The 17,403-nt window shown below is 35.7% G+C and overlaps 1 protein-coding gene across 1 annotated transcript; it reads left to right on the top strand.

The window, feature by feature from the left end:
- Window positions 1-278: 278 nt before the first annotated feature.
- On the top strand, window positions 279-17,403 carry LOC138322940 (sphingosine-1-phosphate lyase 1-like). The gene is made up of 15 exons (XM_069267198.1): window positions 279-448; window positions 698-867; window positions 982-1,021; window positions 1,228-1,307; window positions 1,662-1,790; window positions 2,781-2,869; window positions 5,924-5,960; window positions 6,282-6,389; window positions 6,890-6,952; window positions 7,234-7,380; window positions 8,694-8,814; window positions 11,349-11,466; window positions 11,828-11,974; window positions 12,377-12,500; window positions 12,993-17,403. The coding sequence occupies exons 1-15, from the start codon at window positions 310-312 to the stop codon at window positions 13,092-13,094; spliced, it is 1,614 nt and encodes a 537-aa protein (XP_069123299.1). The 5' UTR covers window positions 279-309; the 3' UTR covers window positions 13,095-17,403.

Here is a 17,403-nt window from a genome sequence, read left to right as displayed (position 1 = left end):
CTGTATTACTTTGCTGTAGGGGCCTGCGATACCCTACCTATTACCCGGTATTTATGATTCTGTATTACTTTGCTGTAGGGGCCTGCGATACCCTACCTATTACCCGGTATTTATGATTCTGTAGTACTTTGCTGTAGGGGCGTGCGATACCCTACCTATTACCCGGTATTAATGATTCTGTATTACTTTGCTGTAGGGGTCAGCAATGCTGTACCTGTTGTTTATAAATCTATATTACTTTGTTGTAGGGACTGGTAATGCTGTACTTTTTGTTTATAAATCTGTATTTCTATGTTGTAGGGGCCGGCGATGCCGTACCTTGACCTTGTGAAGGAGAAAATCAACAGTCTTTGTTCCGGGTTACAGCCATGGCAAGTGGTGCTATACTCCTGTGGTGGCACCATCGTCTTTATCTCTGTCAAAAATCTTCTGTTCAATGAAGAACATAGTGAGTATTGAAACAACACCTGTTTTCTCATTCAAGGTCGATCATGATTGTTATTGTTGATTCTGATGAGGAAATCATGTATAGAGACCATTGGAATTTATTTTATTTAATGCAAAAGTCTGTGACTGCTAAAATGAATATATTCAGGACTTTGTGACTGCTAAAATGAATATATTCAGGACTTTTTGATATGTTTGATTGAAAAAATTTATATTAAAATTTCAAATATCTTTCTTTTCTTCATTAAAGCACTTAAGTATAGAACAATGAACAGTGTTTTCCGGTATGTGAAGATGATTCCCCTGGTTAAAAAGAAAATTGCTGAGGAAAAGAACAAGATGTTAGTAGATATGGAAGGGAGTTTCCATAAGAGTGTGGATGGCTATCAGAAAAGCCTCCCTGCCACAGGCCTCAAAATGGTAAGATATCCATTATTGACTCTTTTTAAAACATGAAACTATGAAGGTTTTGAAATTGAAGTGACTGAATTAGAATTAACGTTTCAGTATATTATTTTCATATTGTATTTGTAGGAGGAAGTGGAGAAATTGTTGACAAAATATAAAAGTTTAGGTGAGTATGAATCTTCATCATTTCATTATTACGGATTTGTGTAAAGATATTGCATAACATGGTCATCTGCAGGATAATATGGATTAAGAAATTGATATGTAGATGCCTGATTTAATTTAGATAAAAGGATTCAAAAGGCACTCAGTATTATACTATGATGTCAGTAGCCCAGGCAGGTAATATTAATTGTGTTCTATTGTTTATAGCTCAGGTAGATTGGGAGAATGGTCAGGTCTCTGGAACTGTGTACAGTGGAGAGGCAGAGCTCACAGAACTCATGGCCAAAGTAAGTCAATCTTATTCCTGTCTTTTTAAATATTGCAAAGTTATCTCCCTTGTTGGTAGTTATCCATTGTGACATGAATTATTTTTGGAGAGAAACTTGACACATAATGTTTTCTGAAAAGCGTCATGTTACAGTCGCAAACACATTCAATCAACATCTACCCATTAGGGCAGATAACTCTGTAACGTGCAAATACAGTCTTAATCATGGTCAATATATGTCAAGTTTTGTCCACAGTCAATATAGAAATTAAAAAAAAATAAAAAAATTGTTATCTTTCTTTGTCTTCCACATGTTATAGACAATCAATGATAAAAAAGTATCACATTTCACCCAAGTATTTCTGTATTACAGACCTACGGGATGTTTGCTTGGTCCAATCCTTTACATCCTGACGTGTTTCCTGATGTCAGGAAGATGGAAGCAGAGGTTGTCCGTATGTGTTGTTCAATGTTCAATGGAGACAAAAATACATGTGGAACAGTAAGTAGATATCTGGAATGATTGTCCAAAAATAAATCAATAGGTTACGTATTATTAAGTGTATATATGACAGTATTGTTCCTAGAAGAAGAAAAACAAGGGTAGTGAATTGTACTCTCTATATTTTGAAATTGATTCTTAGATAAAATCGTTAAAGGGACAATTCAGTCTAAGAGAACATTAAAATTTGTACATATTTCGGAAAAAAAACCCAGTTCTAATGGAAATTAGATTATTCGGTTTTACTGTGATATGCCTGAAAAGCCCATGGTTGTGACATGTGTGTAGATGTTCAAACTCGCTCGCTGTCCGCCATTACACACTGTGGTCGAACTTCTTGTATGCCGAACCCTGTCCCTTGCTCGTAGAGTAATGCAACTTTTGTCTAGAACTGCTCAAATCGCTCTGACAGTAGTGTGTTTACCTTATTAGGTGAATTGCCTTGCCCAAAAACCATTTCATCACCTTCTCAGTGGTTATGTAGTTTATTTGCTTAACGTGCGTGACTTTGGCTCATTCATGGGTACAGCGGCCATATTGTACCTACTTAATCGTATTGATCAACGATTTGATATTTCAACGATATTAATTGAAATACTAAACAATGACGTGGAATTTGTCAATATTTTATGTTATATGTTTCATAAGAAATGTAGAACAATACATTTATGCCATATTTTGCTTCTTGGTTATGTAAAAGAATTAGTCTGAGCGAATTGTCCCGTTAAGGTATGACTTAACTCCTTTAAAGGAAGAAATCTACTGTAACACAATATTTACAATGAACCTCTGGGGAGCAGTAAAATAACTTCATTAAATACATAGTTCGTTATACAGTGGAACTCGGTTAATGCGACCGAGATAAAACTTCGAGTTATCAGAGTGTTTAATTAGGCGAGTTCTTAGCCTACTGACAATCTCTTTACTTTGTATGTATTTTTGGTGCCAATGGAATATATTTAATTTGTCTAAAATTGTATATCCTTGCAGATGTCTTCAGGAGGCTCAGAGAGTATAATGCTGGCTTGTCTCACTTACAGAAACATGGCGCGTGATAATGGCATTAGCTTTCCTGAAATGTAAGTCGGTATTTATAAAGTGAAACTTTACTCTGGTCATCAGAAGGAGTATTAAGAATCATAATTACTGGAAGTTAATGAGTACATTCTGTATTATACTAACCATTTTTAGGTCATCTGACCGAAGTTCAGGATGACCTATTGTCATTGTATTTCGTCCGTCGTCGTGTGCCGTCCGCCGTCCGTCGTGCGTAAGACTATTTATACAAAAGCCTACTCCTCCTTAACCCTTGGGCGGATTACATCCATATTTGGTGTGAAACATCATTGGGGAAGGACAATCATATTTTATATAAATGAGCTTGGTCCGACCCCTAGGGGCTGAGGGGTGGGGCCCCAAAAGGGCAAATTTTCTTATTTTAAGCTTTAAAATCCTACTCCTCCTTCATCCTTGGGTTGATTTCATCCATATTTGGTGTGAAAAATCATTAGGGAAGGACAGTCATATTTTATATAAATGAGCTTGGTCCGACCCCTAGGGGCTGAGGGATGGGGCCCCAAAAGGGCAAATTTTCTTAATTTTATCTTTAAAATCCTACTCCTCCTTCATTCTTGGATGGATTTCATCCATATTTGATGTGAAACATCATTGGGGAAGGACAGTCATATTTTATATAAATGAGCTTGGTCCGACCCCTTGGGGCTGAGGGGCAGGGCCCCAAAAGGTCAAATTTTCTTATTTTAAGCTTTAAAATCCTACTCCTCCTTCATCCTTGGGTTGATTTCATTCATATTTGGTGTGAAACATCATTGGGTAAGGACAATCATATTTTATATTAATGAGCCTGGTCCGACCCCTAGGGGCTGAGAGGTGGGGCCCCAAAAGGGCAAATTTTCTTAATTTTAGCTTTAATATCATACTCCTCCTTCATCTTTGGATGGATTTTATCCATATTTGGTGTGTGAAACGTTGTTGGGAAAGGGCAATCATATTTTATGTAAATGACCCTGGTCCGACCCCTAGGGGCGAGAGAGGTGGGGCCTTAAAAGGGGAAATTTTCTTAATTAAAGCTTTAATATCCTACTCCTCCTTCATCCTTGGATGGATTTTATCCATATTTGGTGTGAAACGTTGTTGGGAAAGGGCAATCATATTTTATGTAAATGAGCCTGGTCCGACCCCTAGGGGCAGAGGGGCGGGGCCCAAAAAGGGGATATTTTCTTAATTAAAGCTTTAAAATCCTACTCCACCTTCATCCTTGGATGGATTTCATCCATATTTGGTGTGAAACATCATTGGGGAGAGACAATCATATTTTATATAAATGAGCCTGGTCTGTCCCCTAGGGGCTGAGGGGTGGGGCCCCAAAAAGGTTATTTTTAGCTTTAAAATACTACTCCTTCATCCTTGGATGGATTTCATCCATATTTGGTGTGAAACATCATTGGGGACAGACAATCATATTTTATATAAATGAGCCTGGTCTGTCCCCTAGGGGCTGAGGGGTGGGGCCCCAAAAAGGTTATTTTTAGCTTTAAAATACTACTCCTTCATCCTTGGATGGATTTCATCTATATTTGCTATAAAACATCATTGGGGAAGAACAATCGTATTTTTAGGTCATCTGACCCGAAGGGTCAGGATGACCTATTGTCATCATGCACCGTCCGCCGTGGTGCGCCGTCCACCGTGCGTAAACTTTTCATTCATATGACTTCTTCTCAATAACTGGAAGGCCCAGGGTACTCATATTTTGTTGGCCTGTAGGTTTTGTTGGATGGAGGGCTACCACAAGGTTCAAATCCTTTTAAACGACTTCTTCTCTAGAACCAGAAGGCCCAGGGTACTGATATTTGGCCTGTAGGATGCTGGGATGAAAGGCTACCAAGTTTGTTCAAATAAATGACCTTGACCTTCATTCAAGGTCACAGGGGTCAAATACGCTAAAATTCTTTAAACAACTTCTTGTGAATAACTAAGAGCCTAGAGACTTATAGTAGGCCTATGGCATGCTGGGATGAAGGGCTACCAAGTTTGTTCAAATAAATGACCTTGACCTTCATTCAAGGTCACAGGGGTCAAATAGGCTAAAATCTTTAAACGACTTCTTCTCAAGAACCAGAACGCTCAGGGTACTGATATTGGACCTGTGACATGCTGGGATGAAGGGCTACCAAGTTTGTTCAAATGAATGACCTTAACCTTCATTCAAGGTCACAGGGGTCAAAAAGGCCAAAATCTTTAAACGACTTCTTCTCAAGAACCAGAAGGCCCAGGCTACTGATATTTGCCCTGTAGGATGCTGGGATGAAGGGCTACCAAGTTTGTTCAAATAAATGACCTTGACCTTCATTCAAGGTCACAGGGATCAAAAAGGTTAAAATTCTTTAAACAACTTCTTGTGAATAACTAAGTGGCCTAGAGACCTGATATTAGGCCTGTGGCATGCTGGGATGAAGGGCTACCAATTTTGTTCAAATAAATGACCTTGACCTTTATTCAAGGTCACGGGGGTCAAATAGGCTAAAATCTTTAAACGACTTCTTCTCAAGAACCAGATGGCCCAGGGTACTGATATTGGGCCCGTAGGATGCCTGGATGAAAGGCTACCAAGTTTGTTCAAATAAATGACCTTGACCTTCATTCAAGGTCACAGGGGTCAAATAGGCTATGATTATTTAAACAACATCTTGTGAATAATGAAGAGGTTTAGAGACCAGATATTAGGCCTGTGGCATGCTGGGATGAAGGGCTACCAAGTTTGTTCAAATGAATCACCTTGATCTTCATTCAAGGTCACGGAAGCAATATAAGCTAAAATCTTTAAATGACTTCTTCTCAAGAACTCATGTAGCATGCTGGGATGAAGTGCTACCAAGTTTGTTCAAATGAATTACCTTGACCTTCAATCAAGGTCACAGCAGTCAAATAGGCTAAAATCTTTAAACGACTATGTTGTATTGTACTAATAGTCAGATGACCATTAAGGCCCATGGGCCTCTTGTTAAGGATCTTTTACTTCTGTCTACGATACATTGTTACCTTTACTTATCATAATCAATGTATGTTTCTTCTCTCTTGTAAATGTACCTGAGATTTTCTTTATTCTGTAGGATTGTACCACTCACAGTCCATGCTGCTTTTGATAAGGTAAGTTTGTAAAATTCATTTACAATTTATTGATATTGATGTCCTATTGCTTAAGTTAAAGAAGATGTCTTGCCTACATAGATAATGAATTTATGAATTTATACTGTAATGAAAAGTAGATACATGTTGGGCTGTCACCAGGTATAAGTCATTAGTCGACACCTTCTCAGGTGGCCTGACGTTCCTCTGCCAACAAAACCTGCATGTCCTTTAAAATCCCATAAAAATCCCAGGGCTGTAAATAAGCTGTGAAAGGGAACTAAAGCCTATATCATAAGATTAGAAATTACAGTATCTATGTAGATTTTCTGTCTATTTTAGGCGGCCTCCTACTTCCGTATGAAGATCACACATATTCCTACTGATAAGGAGACAGGGAAAGTAGACATCAAGGCCATGAGGAGGGCTATCAACAAAAACACATGTATGGTAAGTTTTCTCTTTGTTGTGGCAGTGTGGTAGACATCAAGGCCATGAGGAGGGCTATCAACAAAAACACATGTATGGTAAGTTTTCTCTTTGTTGTGGCAGTGTGGTAGACATCAAGGCCATGAGGAGGGCTATCAACAAAAACACATGTATGGTAAGTTTTCTCTTTGTTGTGGCAGTGTGGTAGACATCAAGGCCATGAGGAGGGCTATCAACAAAAACACATGTATGGTAAGTTTTCTCTTTGTTGTGGCAGTGTGGTAGACATCAAGGCCATGAGGAGGGCTATCAACAAAAACACATGTATGGTAAGTTTTCTCTTTGTTGTGGCAGTGTGGTAGACATCAAGGCCATGAGGAAGGCTATCAACAAAAACACATGTATGGTAAGTTTTCTCTTTGTTATGGCAGTGCATTTAATTGTGATAGTGAATATTATTATGTGCGTTCAACTTGTAATACAAGCCATTGAATGACCAATGTTTAACTTGTACATTCCAGCTTGCTGGTTCAGCACCAGGCTTTCCACATGGTATCATTGATGACATAGAAGAAATTGCCGCAGTAAGTTTTTTGTCAAATGAAACAAACAAAGAAAAGATATTGATGAATACGCTCCTTGTATGTATAAAAATAACTCAAATTTTAACTTGGTAGCATTGTTTTTGACAAAAACATTAAGAGGTTATTTCCTATTCATTGTATAAGTGAGATCAAAGTGACGTTATGCAGACTTTGTAGAATTTTTGCCCTCAGTCATTATTTGTAAAACGATACATTTAAAACTTGGATAATACAGAAAAAGATATGCTGTATATTTTTTTTACAATTTTGTCTCACTTTAGCTTGGAAAGAAGTACAACATTCCTGTCCATGTAGATTGTTGTCTGGGCGGCTTCCTTGTTCCTTTCATGGAGAAGGCAGGCTATCCGATTCCCCCTGTAGATTTCAGACTCCCAGGAGTCACTAGTATATCTGCTGACACCCACAAGGTAAACAACACTGACACCACTGCTAAAATTGTCCATTATATATATCGTAGGTCAAGTCAATGTTATATAACATTTGTTTGTTTATGGAGCAGTCGTTTCTGTTGTTAAATTGTTTGATGTGCAGATATATTTCAGTTTCTGAATTACGATAATCATGTGGTAAAAACATTACATTAAACCTATGCTAGCAAAGATTATTCATATTTTTTCTTCAATGATGTGAATGGCCCTGGCCATTATTTTATTACAATGGAGTGGCAGTTACTTAGAATACAAAGGCTTGCAACCACAGTAAGAAGCTTTATATGTTATAGAAACTATACACACAAAGATTGTATTTTTAGGTCATCTGACCCAAAGGGTCAGGATGACCTATTGTCATCATGCACCGTCCGTCGTCGTGCGCCGTCCGCCTTCCGCCGTCCGCGTCCGCCGTCCGTAAAATTTTCATTCAAATGACTTCTTCTCAATAACCGGAAGGCCCAGGGTACTCATATTTGGCCTGTAGGTTGCTGGGATGGAGATCTACCAAGTTTTGTTCAAATGAATGACCTTGACCTTCATTCAAGGTCACAGGGGTCAAAAAGGCTAAAATCTTTAAACAAGTTCTTTTCAAGAACCAGAAGGCCCAGGGTACTGATATTTGGCCTGTAGGATGCTGGGATGAAGGGCTACCAAGTTTGTTCGAATGAATGACCTTTACCTTCATATAAGGTCACAGGGGTCAAATAGGCTAAAATCCTTTAAACAAATTCTTGTGAATAACTAAGAGGCCTAGAGACCTGATTTTGGGCCTTTGACATGCTTGGATGAAGGGCTATCAAATTTGTTCAAATGAATGGCCTTGATTTTCATTCAAGGTCATGAGGGTCAAAAAGGCTAAAATCTTTAAACAACTTCTTGACTTCAAGACCCAGAAGGCACATGGTACTGATATTGGGCCTTTAGCATGCTGGGATGAAGGGCTACCAAGTTTTTTCAAATGAATGACCTTGACCTTCATTTAAGGTCACGGGCGGCAAATAGACTAAAATCTTTAAACGACTTCTTCTCAAGAACCAGAAGGCCCAGGGTACCGATATTGAGCATGTAGCATGCTGGGATGAAGGGCTACCAAGTTTTTTCAAATGAATTACCTTGACTTTCAATCAAGGTCACAGCAGGTCAAATAGGCTAAAATCTTTAAACAACTATGTTGTATTGTACTAATAGTCAGATGACCGTTAAGGCCCATGGGCCTCTTGTTAAATCTGTAAAACAGGTGTTTTATGCCTTTTGTAGTCTTTATTTGATAAATACTTTTCCTGTTTCAGTATGGTTTTGCCCCTAAAGGTTCCTCTGTAATCCTGTACAGGAATCCTGACTACAGACAGAAGCAGTTCTTTGTCCAGCCTGACTGGCCCGGCGGTATCTACGCTACATCCACAATGGGAGGTATGACAGGCGGCCATGTTATACTACATGTGTCCATATCATCTGAATAGCTGAGATGTGTATTAATCATGGGGATAGCCAATTTGATTAAAATCAAAACTTTGCTTACACTGTCCATAAACATAGTGCATTTAATATTGTACTGTATTAAAAGATATGATTTAAATTAGATTGGAGAATAGTAGATTAATAGTTTATTGTGAAGGCTATGGAGGTTTACAAGTTGGAAAATGAGAATCATTAGGTCAACTGAGACGAAGTCTCTAGTGACCTATTCTAATCGCCTTTTGTCCGTCGTCCGTCGTCCGTCGTGCGTCGTCCGTCGTCCGTTGTATGTCCGTAAACAATTTACATTTTCGACTTCTTCTCCAAAACTGCTGAAGCAATTTCAATGAAATTTTGCACAAACCTTCTAAGGCATAAGGCCAATCAAAATTGTGAATTATATTGTCCCCACCCCCCAGGGAGCTATGGGAGGGGCCAAAAGGGGTAAAATTGACTAAAATTTCAAAAATCTTCTTCTCCACTCACAGATGTGATGGAATTAAATACTCTTCATAGATAGAAAGGTCATAAGGTCCTTTACAAAAATTGTGAATTATATGACCCTGGGGTCTCAGGTTTCCCCCTGGGGAGGGGGTTAAGTTTACTATAGTTTATATAGGGAAAACACATTTTTGAGTATTATTTGATCATTTGTAATAGGAAATGAGTCAAATATTGTCAGAATTATCAGTATGAGATTGCCATTGAATCCTATTAACCAATTTTCCATGACTGACCCCCAGGGGCCTTAGGGGCGGGGTCAAAAGGGGTCAAATAGGCTATATCTTCAAAAATCTTCTTCTGAAATTCTGGAAATGGTAGAATCACATACTCTTCATAGATGGAAAGGTCTTGAGGTCCTTTACCAAAATTGTGAATTATATGACCCTGGGGTCTCACGTTTCCCCCTGGGGAGGGGGTCAAGTTTACTATAGTTTATATAGTGAAAACACATTTATGAGCATTTTTTGCTCAATTTTAATACGAAATGAGTCAAACTTGTTTAGAATTATAAGCATGAGATAACATTTTAATATCATATCTATATTGGTCCTGGTCAACCCCCTCGGGGCAGAGGGGCGGGGCCAAAAGGGGCAAATAGGCTAAAACTTAAAACTTCTTCTTAAAATCAAATTCTTCTAGAACCAGGTCTTAAAATGTTTTATAGAAAATTGTGAATTATATGACTTGGGTCTCAGGTTTCCCCTAGGAGGGGGTTAAGTTTACTATATATAAGTTTATATATGGAAAACACATTTTTGAGCATTATTTAGTCATTATAATAGAATTAGTCAATTGTAGTCAGAATTATCCCTATGCATAGATGATACCCAGAGGCCTTAAAAACCTGGGCTAAAACTTCAAAATCTTCTTCTGAAAGTCCTTTACAAAAATTGTGAATAATATGACCCTGGGGTCTCATGTTTCCCCCTGGGGAGGGGGTCAAGTTTACTTTAGTTTATATAGGAAAAACACATTTATGAACATTATTTGCCTATTTTTCATAGGAAATTAGTCAAACTGGGTTAGAATTATTAGCCTGAAATAGCATTTTAACATCATATCCATACTGGTCATGGCTGACCCCCAGGGGCCAGAGGGGCGGAGCCAAAAGGGGTCAAAATGGTAATTTCAAAAATCTTCTTTTTGAATTCACAGATTTGATGGAACCAGATACTCTTGATAGATTGGAAGGTCTTAAGGCCCTTTACAAAAATTTGTGAATTTCATGGCCCTGGGATCTCAGATTTTCCCCTAGGGAGGGGGTCAAATTTACTATAGTTTATATAGGAAAACACATTTAGGAACATTATTTGCTTAGTTTTCATAGGAAATTAGTCAATCTAGGTTAGAATTATTAGCCTGAGATAGCATTTAACATCATATCCATATTGGTCCTGGCCGACCCCCAGGGGCGAGAGGGGTGGGGCCAAAAGGGGTCAAAATGGATAACATTTCAAAAATCTTTCTCCTGAATTCACAGATTTGATGGAACCAAATAATCTTCATAGATTAAAAATTTATAAAATCACTGACTGACTTCAAGGGCCTGATGGGCCAATATATATTTATAGTGTTTATATGCATGTCTTTGTTTCATTTTGTGTCTGAACTCGGGTGACCGCTAAGGCCCACGGGCCTCTTGTTTATAAAATACAATGAAGTTTATCAAATTATGAATAGATTTTAGGTCAAGATCGAGTTGAATAATAGCAGGTGAATATTGCAATGTTGCATGGTAGAATATGATAACACCTATAATATGATAATAATTCTTTCTTATTGTACCGGTAAATGACAATCTATGAAAGACTTATTCTTTAATAGTAAGCAAAGGTACCACAGTAAGTATTATAATTCATTATAAAATTGTATGTACAGATATTTGAAGGAGAGATGACGTATAGTTGTCTCAACCAATAGAGTAAAGCTATAATAAACCAGTAAACATAGCAATAGTCAACAGTCTGATGTATTTGTTCTTAAAGGAAGCCGAGCTGGTGCCATTATAGCTGCTTGTTGGGCCACCATGATGCACATAGGACTGGATGGATATGTGGAATCCACTCGCAAAATTATCAAGACTGCTAGATACATTGCAAAGGGGTGAGTCACTAAATAATGTTACACATATCATGACAAGGAAGAATGGATCTTTTAGAAGCTAAGTTGAAGGTTATATAAGAAAAAAATGTCAAACTACCTGGAATTGTTTTGAAATATACATAGAATAAAAATTATTTTAATTTGATACTCTTAGGACTTACATAGTTTGGTTATGATTTGTAATGTCATTATTTTGTGTGCAAAGCTCATGTCACTTTCTCTGAAAAACATTACATTATGCTTGCCAATGTATCAATATCTACCAACAAGTGTAAACACCTTTAATATGTGATTACATTGAATATTAGGTCCCCTAGATTAATGTACATAATGTAATAATGTATTTACTTTTTGTTTAAAGTGTGAGGGACATTGAGGGACTTGTTGTTTATGGTGAGCCCCTGATGTCTGTGGTAGGGATCGGATCAGACAGGTTCAACATATTCAGACTGGCAGACATTCTGACTAGTCGAGGATATAACCTGAATGCCCTACAGTACCCTGACAGGTAAGGTCAGCCTTGAGCTGTACAAAGTGTGTATGTCTCATCTGACAGTATAGCAGTGACAAAGAAACACTGTAATATATTTGTAATTTATGGATAAACTATATAATAGATTAAAAAGTGCATGATGTAATTATTTTGGCAAAAATTCAATCAAGGCATTCCATTTCTTTTGTTTTGAATGCCTGAATAACTTCTTTTACCTCACCAACTTTCAGATAACAACGGTCAACATTTCATTGTACCTGTGCTATCTTATATTTTTGGTACTAAAATGGAGTACTGTAAAAGCAGTATTTTTGTGGGTGCTTAATTTAAAGTATATTATTTTCAAGTTAAAAAATAAATTACAATGAACTACATGGTATATAATATCTATTATATGTATAATTTGTTGACTTACAGTCTCCATCTGTGCTGTACACTGGTACACACTAAAGAGGGCGTGGCAGATAAGTTCCTGAGTGACCTCCGTAACGCTGTAGAGGAGATCCTACAGGATCCACAGGACCATGCTATAGGTGGTATGGTAAGTAACACACCCACGGATACACTTGGACTTCATCATTGTATTGTTATACTTCAACCAGTGAGGGAGAATTTGCATACATGTATCCCCCTCTTCAAGTTTTATCCTTCCTGGTCCCACTATGATATATGGTAATGGGAGCATTATGTAAGGCTTTGGTTCATATTCATTGTTGATGCATTTAGATTTCATCACAGTGAAGATCTCTTATTGCCAAACATCATTGCTGTACAGTCAGATAAGAAACTGCCCACATCCCCTTCTCTCTCCAACATCCCATGTATTGGCCTCTATAGCTATGTTCTTTGTGAAGTGGAGGGAGGGTGATATTTTCAGAACTGTACTACTTAATATAATCTTTAACTTTGAGAATACAATGTATATGTATCTATCAACAAAATTGATTCATCTATAAAATAATGCAAGTTATGTTATGTAAATAATGCAACCGATATTAGTGTTATAATGTGGTAACGTTAATGACTGTTACAGGGTGCTATATATGGTATGGCACAGAGTATCCCTGATAAGAAGATGGTTGGTGAGCTCGCTGGATGTTACCTGGAGGCGATGTACAGCACCAACAAGGAGTGAAGTCCTACTGTAAATAGCTTTGTCCATAGAGAGGGAAAGGGTCCTAGCATTGAGTGAGGAAGAAAACCTTGGCATACTCAAGACAGCCATCCCGCGGGAGTTTTCTGTCTATCTGGTGCAGGACTTTTTTTGTCTCACTTTGGACAGATGAATTAATGATTATGTGTGGTATGAGATTAATATTTGATCCTTATAGGGACTAAGTTAGGGGGATATCAACCCCATAAGTAAAATTAACAGACACAAGGATTCAAAATCTAACCCATTTGGTAAGACTTTCAAACCTAGTGTTTATCAACTAGAGAATCTTCCGATTTTAATTTCATTAGCACAGAGGTAAAGTATTACAGAGAGACAGGCAGGCTTGTCTATTGAGAAATAAAAAGTAAAAGTTTAATAGCATTCCATTTAGGTGCTGTGAAATATACATGTGATAAATATGTGATAGACAAATGAGTTTGATAAAATTTCATTGTATCAGACAATACAAAGCATTAAAAAATTGTTAAATTTAGATTTTAAGAAAATTGGATTGACATGTGATACCACTTTTTTTTTATATTATCTGTATTTTCTTGTTATATTCTTAAACACTCCATTGTCTTGAAGATGAGATATGAAATCCACTTTAGAGTAACTTTTATTGCATGAATAGGCTGTATGGAATTATGTGTTTGATGTTGTCTCATTGCTGATATAGTGAGTTTTATAAATTATAAGCATGTCTTCGTTTATACTGAGTTTTATAAATTATAAGCATGTCTTCGTTTATAGTGAATTTTATAAATTATAAGCATGTCTTCGTTTGGGCATTTATTTCAATTACATGTAATTGAATAGGTATTTATAATACCAGGGCCCAGCACCATAAAGCTATTCTGAGACAGATTTTTTACTCAAGTATATGATTTTACATAGGCTTGAGTAAAAATTTGTCTTAGAAAGTTTTATGGTGCCGGGCCCAGTATGTTTCATTGGTGGATTTTTTTTTTTTCATTTGATTGAACAAAAATAATTTAAAAATCTAAGATAATTTCTTTAACCTTTCAACAATACTTGGATGTTCTTTCAAGGTCATTGTTACATGGTTGTTGTTACAAGTTCATTGTTTAAAGGTTCTCATGAAATCTAAGTATTAAAACTGTAATTTCCACTTGCATGTCAGTTTTTTTCTGACGTCTGCAAAAATATATGGAGGGAAACAAAGAATAATGACTGTGATATAGACAAAAATCTAGTGCCATTATTTCTGTAAAAAAAATGAGAGATAAGGACATTTTCATTTTATCAAAATGTAAGAAAAAAATTCCCTGTACACTTTAAGATGGTTGGAAGATATACATTTCCTCTGGTGCTGTGGAACTTGAATATTCCAAGTCCTGTGGACTTTTATATGTATGTAACGAGTGGATGTGTAACCCACAGAGAGATTGTAGTTTGATAAAATAAAACTTAATTTTGTTTATAAAGATTTATTTTTATTTTAAGAGTGCTCATATTTTATATAAGACATTATATCTACAGGAGCTTAGTTTTCTACGCTCGTATCGTCTGTATATGTCGTAATGTATTTAACCTGTATAGTGAATGTTTAGAAGTTTAACTTTAACATGTGAACCTCTGTAGCACATAGTGTGAGTATGTAACACGTACACTGTACATGTAATTCTTAACACATTTAATATGGTAAAAAAATAGATGGGATAGTGTGCATTTCAAGGTTATAAGATTCCCAATGTTCTAGCACAAATTTTTTGGTGTCACACTCATCATAACATGGCTACGCAATCAGAATTCACTGAATTTGAACAAATTAAGTGCATAATGATAGAAGTCATAATATTAAGGCTAGTCCTGTTAGCGAATAACCTATCCTTAAAACTGGAAAAAAATAGTATGAATATTACAAATAATTTCTTACGAACAAGTACCAGTACATTTATTGACTGTTGTATCACTTGTTAGAAATGATATTTTATTTTCAGATACTGAAATACAGTATATATATTTTCACTAAAAAAGAGTGTTATTTTCTGCTCATAAACAGAAAACTAATTTCTAAGGGAAATTATCAATTGTCAGACAGTTAAGTCAAAGTGAAGTAAATCATGACAAGTATTGGTCTAGATTCTATATACATGTACATTTATTTTTATGTAGGTTAATCAGACAGTAGTTTTCTGATGTGTGATGTGAAAATTTTTCTGTGTATGTTTCTCATGATTAACGTTTTGGATAATGAGGGTAATTTATAAATAGTGTGTTTAATTATACAACTGGTTCTGGCAATAATGTTTTGTAATAGATAGAAGATTATAAGTAAAAATATCCAGGTTTATAAGTCAACTCGATGTTATGTGTGTTTAAATTTTGTATATTATATGGGTATAATTATAATTTGCAGATATAATGAAAAATTTATGAATTATAAATATTGTTGTGGAAAAGGTGTTTGGAATGAAAATCACTGAAAAGGCGTTTGGTATGAAAATGCAAAAAAAAAATTAAGTCGCAACAAATCGTTACTTTTTTTACCATAAATGATATTGCATTTAATTTACTGGATATTTCCATTCATTTACACAAAGAAATATTTTTGTTTTAACAGAGTTTTTATAAAAAGGATAAGGCTGTATTTAAACCGTGTAACTGGCTCCAAGATGTAAAACGTCTCAAGTTTATACTTAGCCAATCACAAATGACGTTACAAAATGTTGTGGCATATTTGATTGGCTAAGCTAAAAATGAAGTCTAAGACTGTTGCATGATCATGGAGCCTGGTGTCTGTTATAAGGATTGACTGAGTGTTGACTCAAGAGGACATTTATCATGTAATCATGTAATTCTATATTTACACAGAACATTTATTGGATATTATTAAAATATACATTTACTATCATTTTAAACCCCAGCTATTCCAAAATAATGATAAATATCAAAGATGACTTTTCCCTCTACTATCAATTATATGTAATGTAAATGTTTATAAAGCATAAAATTTATATTTTCCAAAAGCAATATTTAATTTTCTTTATGAAATTCCAAATGCTGGTAAAGGCTCAAATTATCTTCCTCTATATATTCTTTTTTCAATTTCAATGCAAATTAATAAAGTTTTTACATGCTGTTCTTTCAGAAATCATCATTTTTACATGTTGTTTATTCCATACTATGTTCATTGATTGTTGATATTTTTGTGCACTATGGATATACATTGTATCTGGATTTTATTGATTGAAACTTAATAGATGTTCTAATGATTGTCTTCTTTCACAACAGTTTGATGTAACAGGAAACTTTACAAGGTAGCTGTGTACCACTTACTTATTGTAGAATGTACCAGTTATACCCGAGGTACAGCACCACATATTGGAATGAAATTTAACCTCTTACAAGTTTTCAAGATGTCATCTACGTTTTCAAAATTTATGCCCATAGTTGATGTTATACCTGGTCAGAGATTTTGAAAATAGGTTTATTTCTGTAATCAAAAACAAAATCAGCCTGTGAAATGTTGTTAAATGTTGAAACTGGAAAGTGTTGGTTAGGATTATGTATGAAAATATACTGGCTTGTAACAAATAATCTTTACAAGATTTAGAAGTTTGATGTACAGTTATATCAAACATTAGGTATTTGGTGCCTGTAATAGACACGTATGTACATATAGTGAAGAAACATACTGAAGTCTGCATTTATAATAGACTTTGACTAAAACTCACTGAACTTTACTCCGACATGTCAAAAAGGGGAGACAACTTAAAATAAACTTTTGCACGTAAGTAAGACTTAGTCATACCAATAGATGTTTTAAAACTCAAATTCAGTAACAACATCATCCTACAAATTTTCAAATGCAATAAAGCAGTAACTGATCAGGACAAATCTTTGGCAATTAATCATCACAAATTTAATTTTCTGCTGAAAATCTGCATGTAATGGTAGCTAAGCTTTCAGAAGGTAACTTGATATTAAATTGGTGTGATTGAATTTGATTTTTTTTTTCTCATAAATTTTTACCTGAATGAAGATATTTTTTTTCTCTTATAAATTCTTACCTATATTGAAAGGCATCACTTTGTAAAATAAACAGAAGCACAAACAATGCAATGGTTGAAGTTGTGTGAGCTGTCTTTTGTGAATTGTATACAAAATGATGATGGAGCTACATCAACATGTAAATTAAAAGAGAACTTCTGAGAAGACTGTTCTGTAAGTGTTTGAGGTGAAGATTTCATCATATGGTATATAGTTTGTATGCACACACACACTTTGTATTTAAAACAATAAATATGTTGTTTTAATTTGA

The sequence above is a fragment of the Argopecten irradians genome, chromosome 5, assembly GCF_041381155.1.
Source record: "Argopecten irradians isolate NY chromosome 5, Ai_NY, whole genome shotgun sequence".
Classification (NCBI taxonomy): Eukaryota; Metazoa; Mollusca; class Bivalvia; order Pectinida; family Pectinidae; genus Argopecten; species Argopecten irradians.
This window is presented reverse-complemented; position numbering and strand designations above follow the sequence as displayed.

Bases quoted from the DNA above. Each gene is read 5' to 3' on its own strand.
- LOC138322940 (XM_069267198.1), top strand. From the start codon at position 310: ATGCCGTACCTTGACCTTGTGAAGGAGAAAATCAACAGTCTTTGTTCC. The intron at 1,308-1,661 runs GTAAGTCAATCT...TCTGTATTACAG, and splicing joins TCACAGAACTCATGGCCAAA to ACCTACGGGATGTTTGCTTG. The intron at 6,953-7,233 runs GTAAGTTTTTTG...GTCTCACTTTAG, and splicing joins ACATAGAAGAAATTGCCGCA to CTTGGAAAGAAGTACAACAT.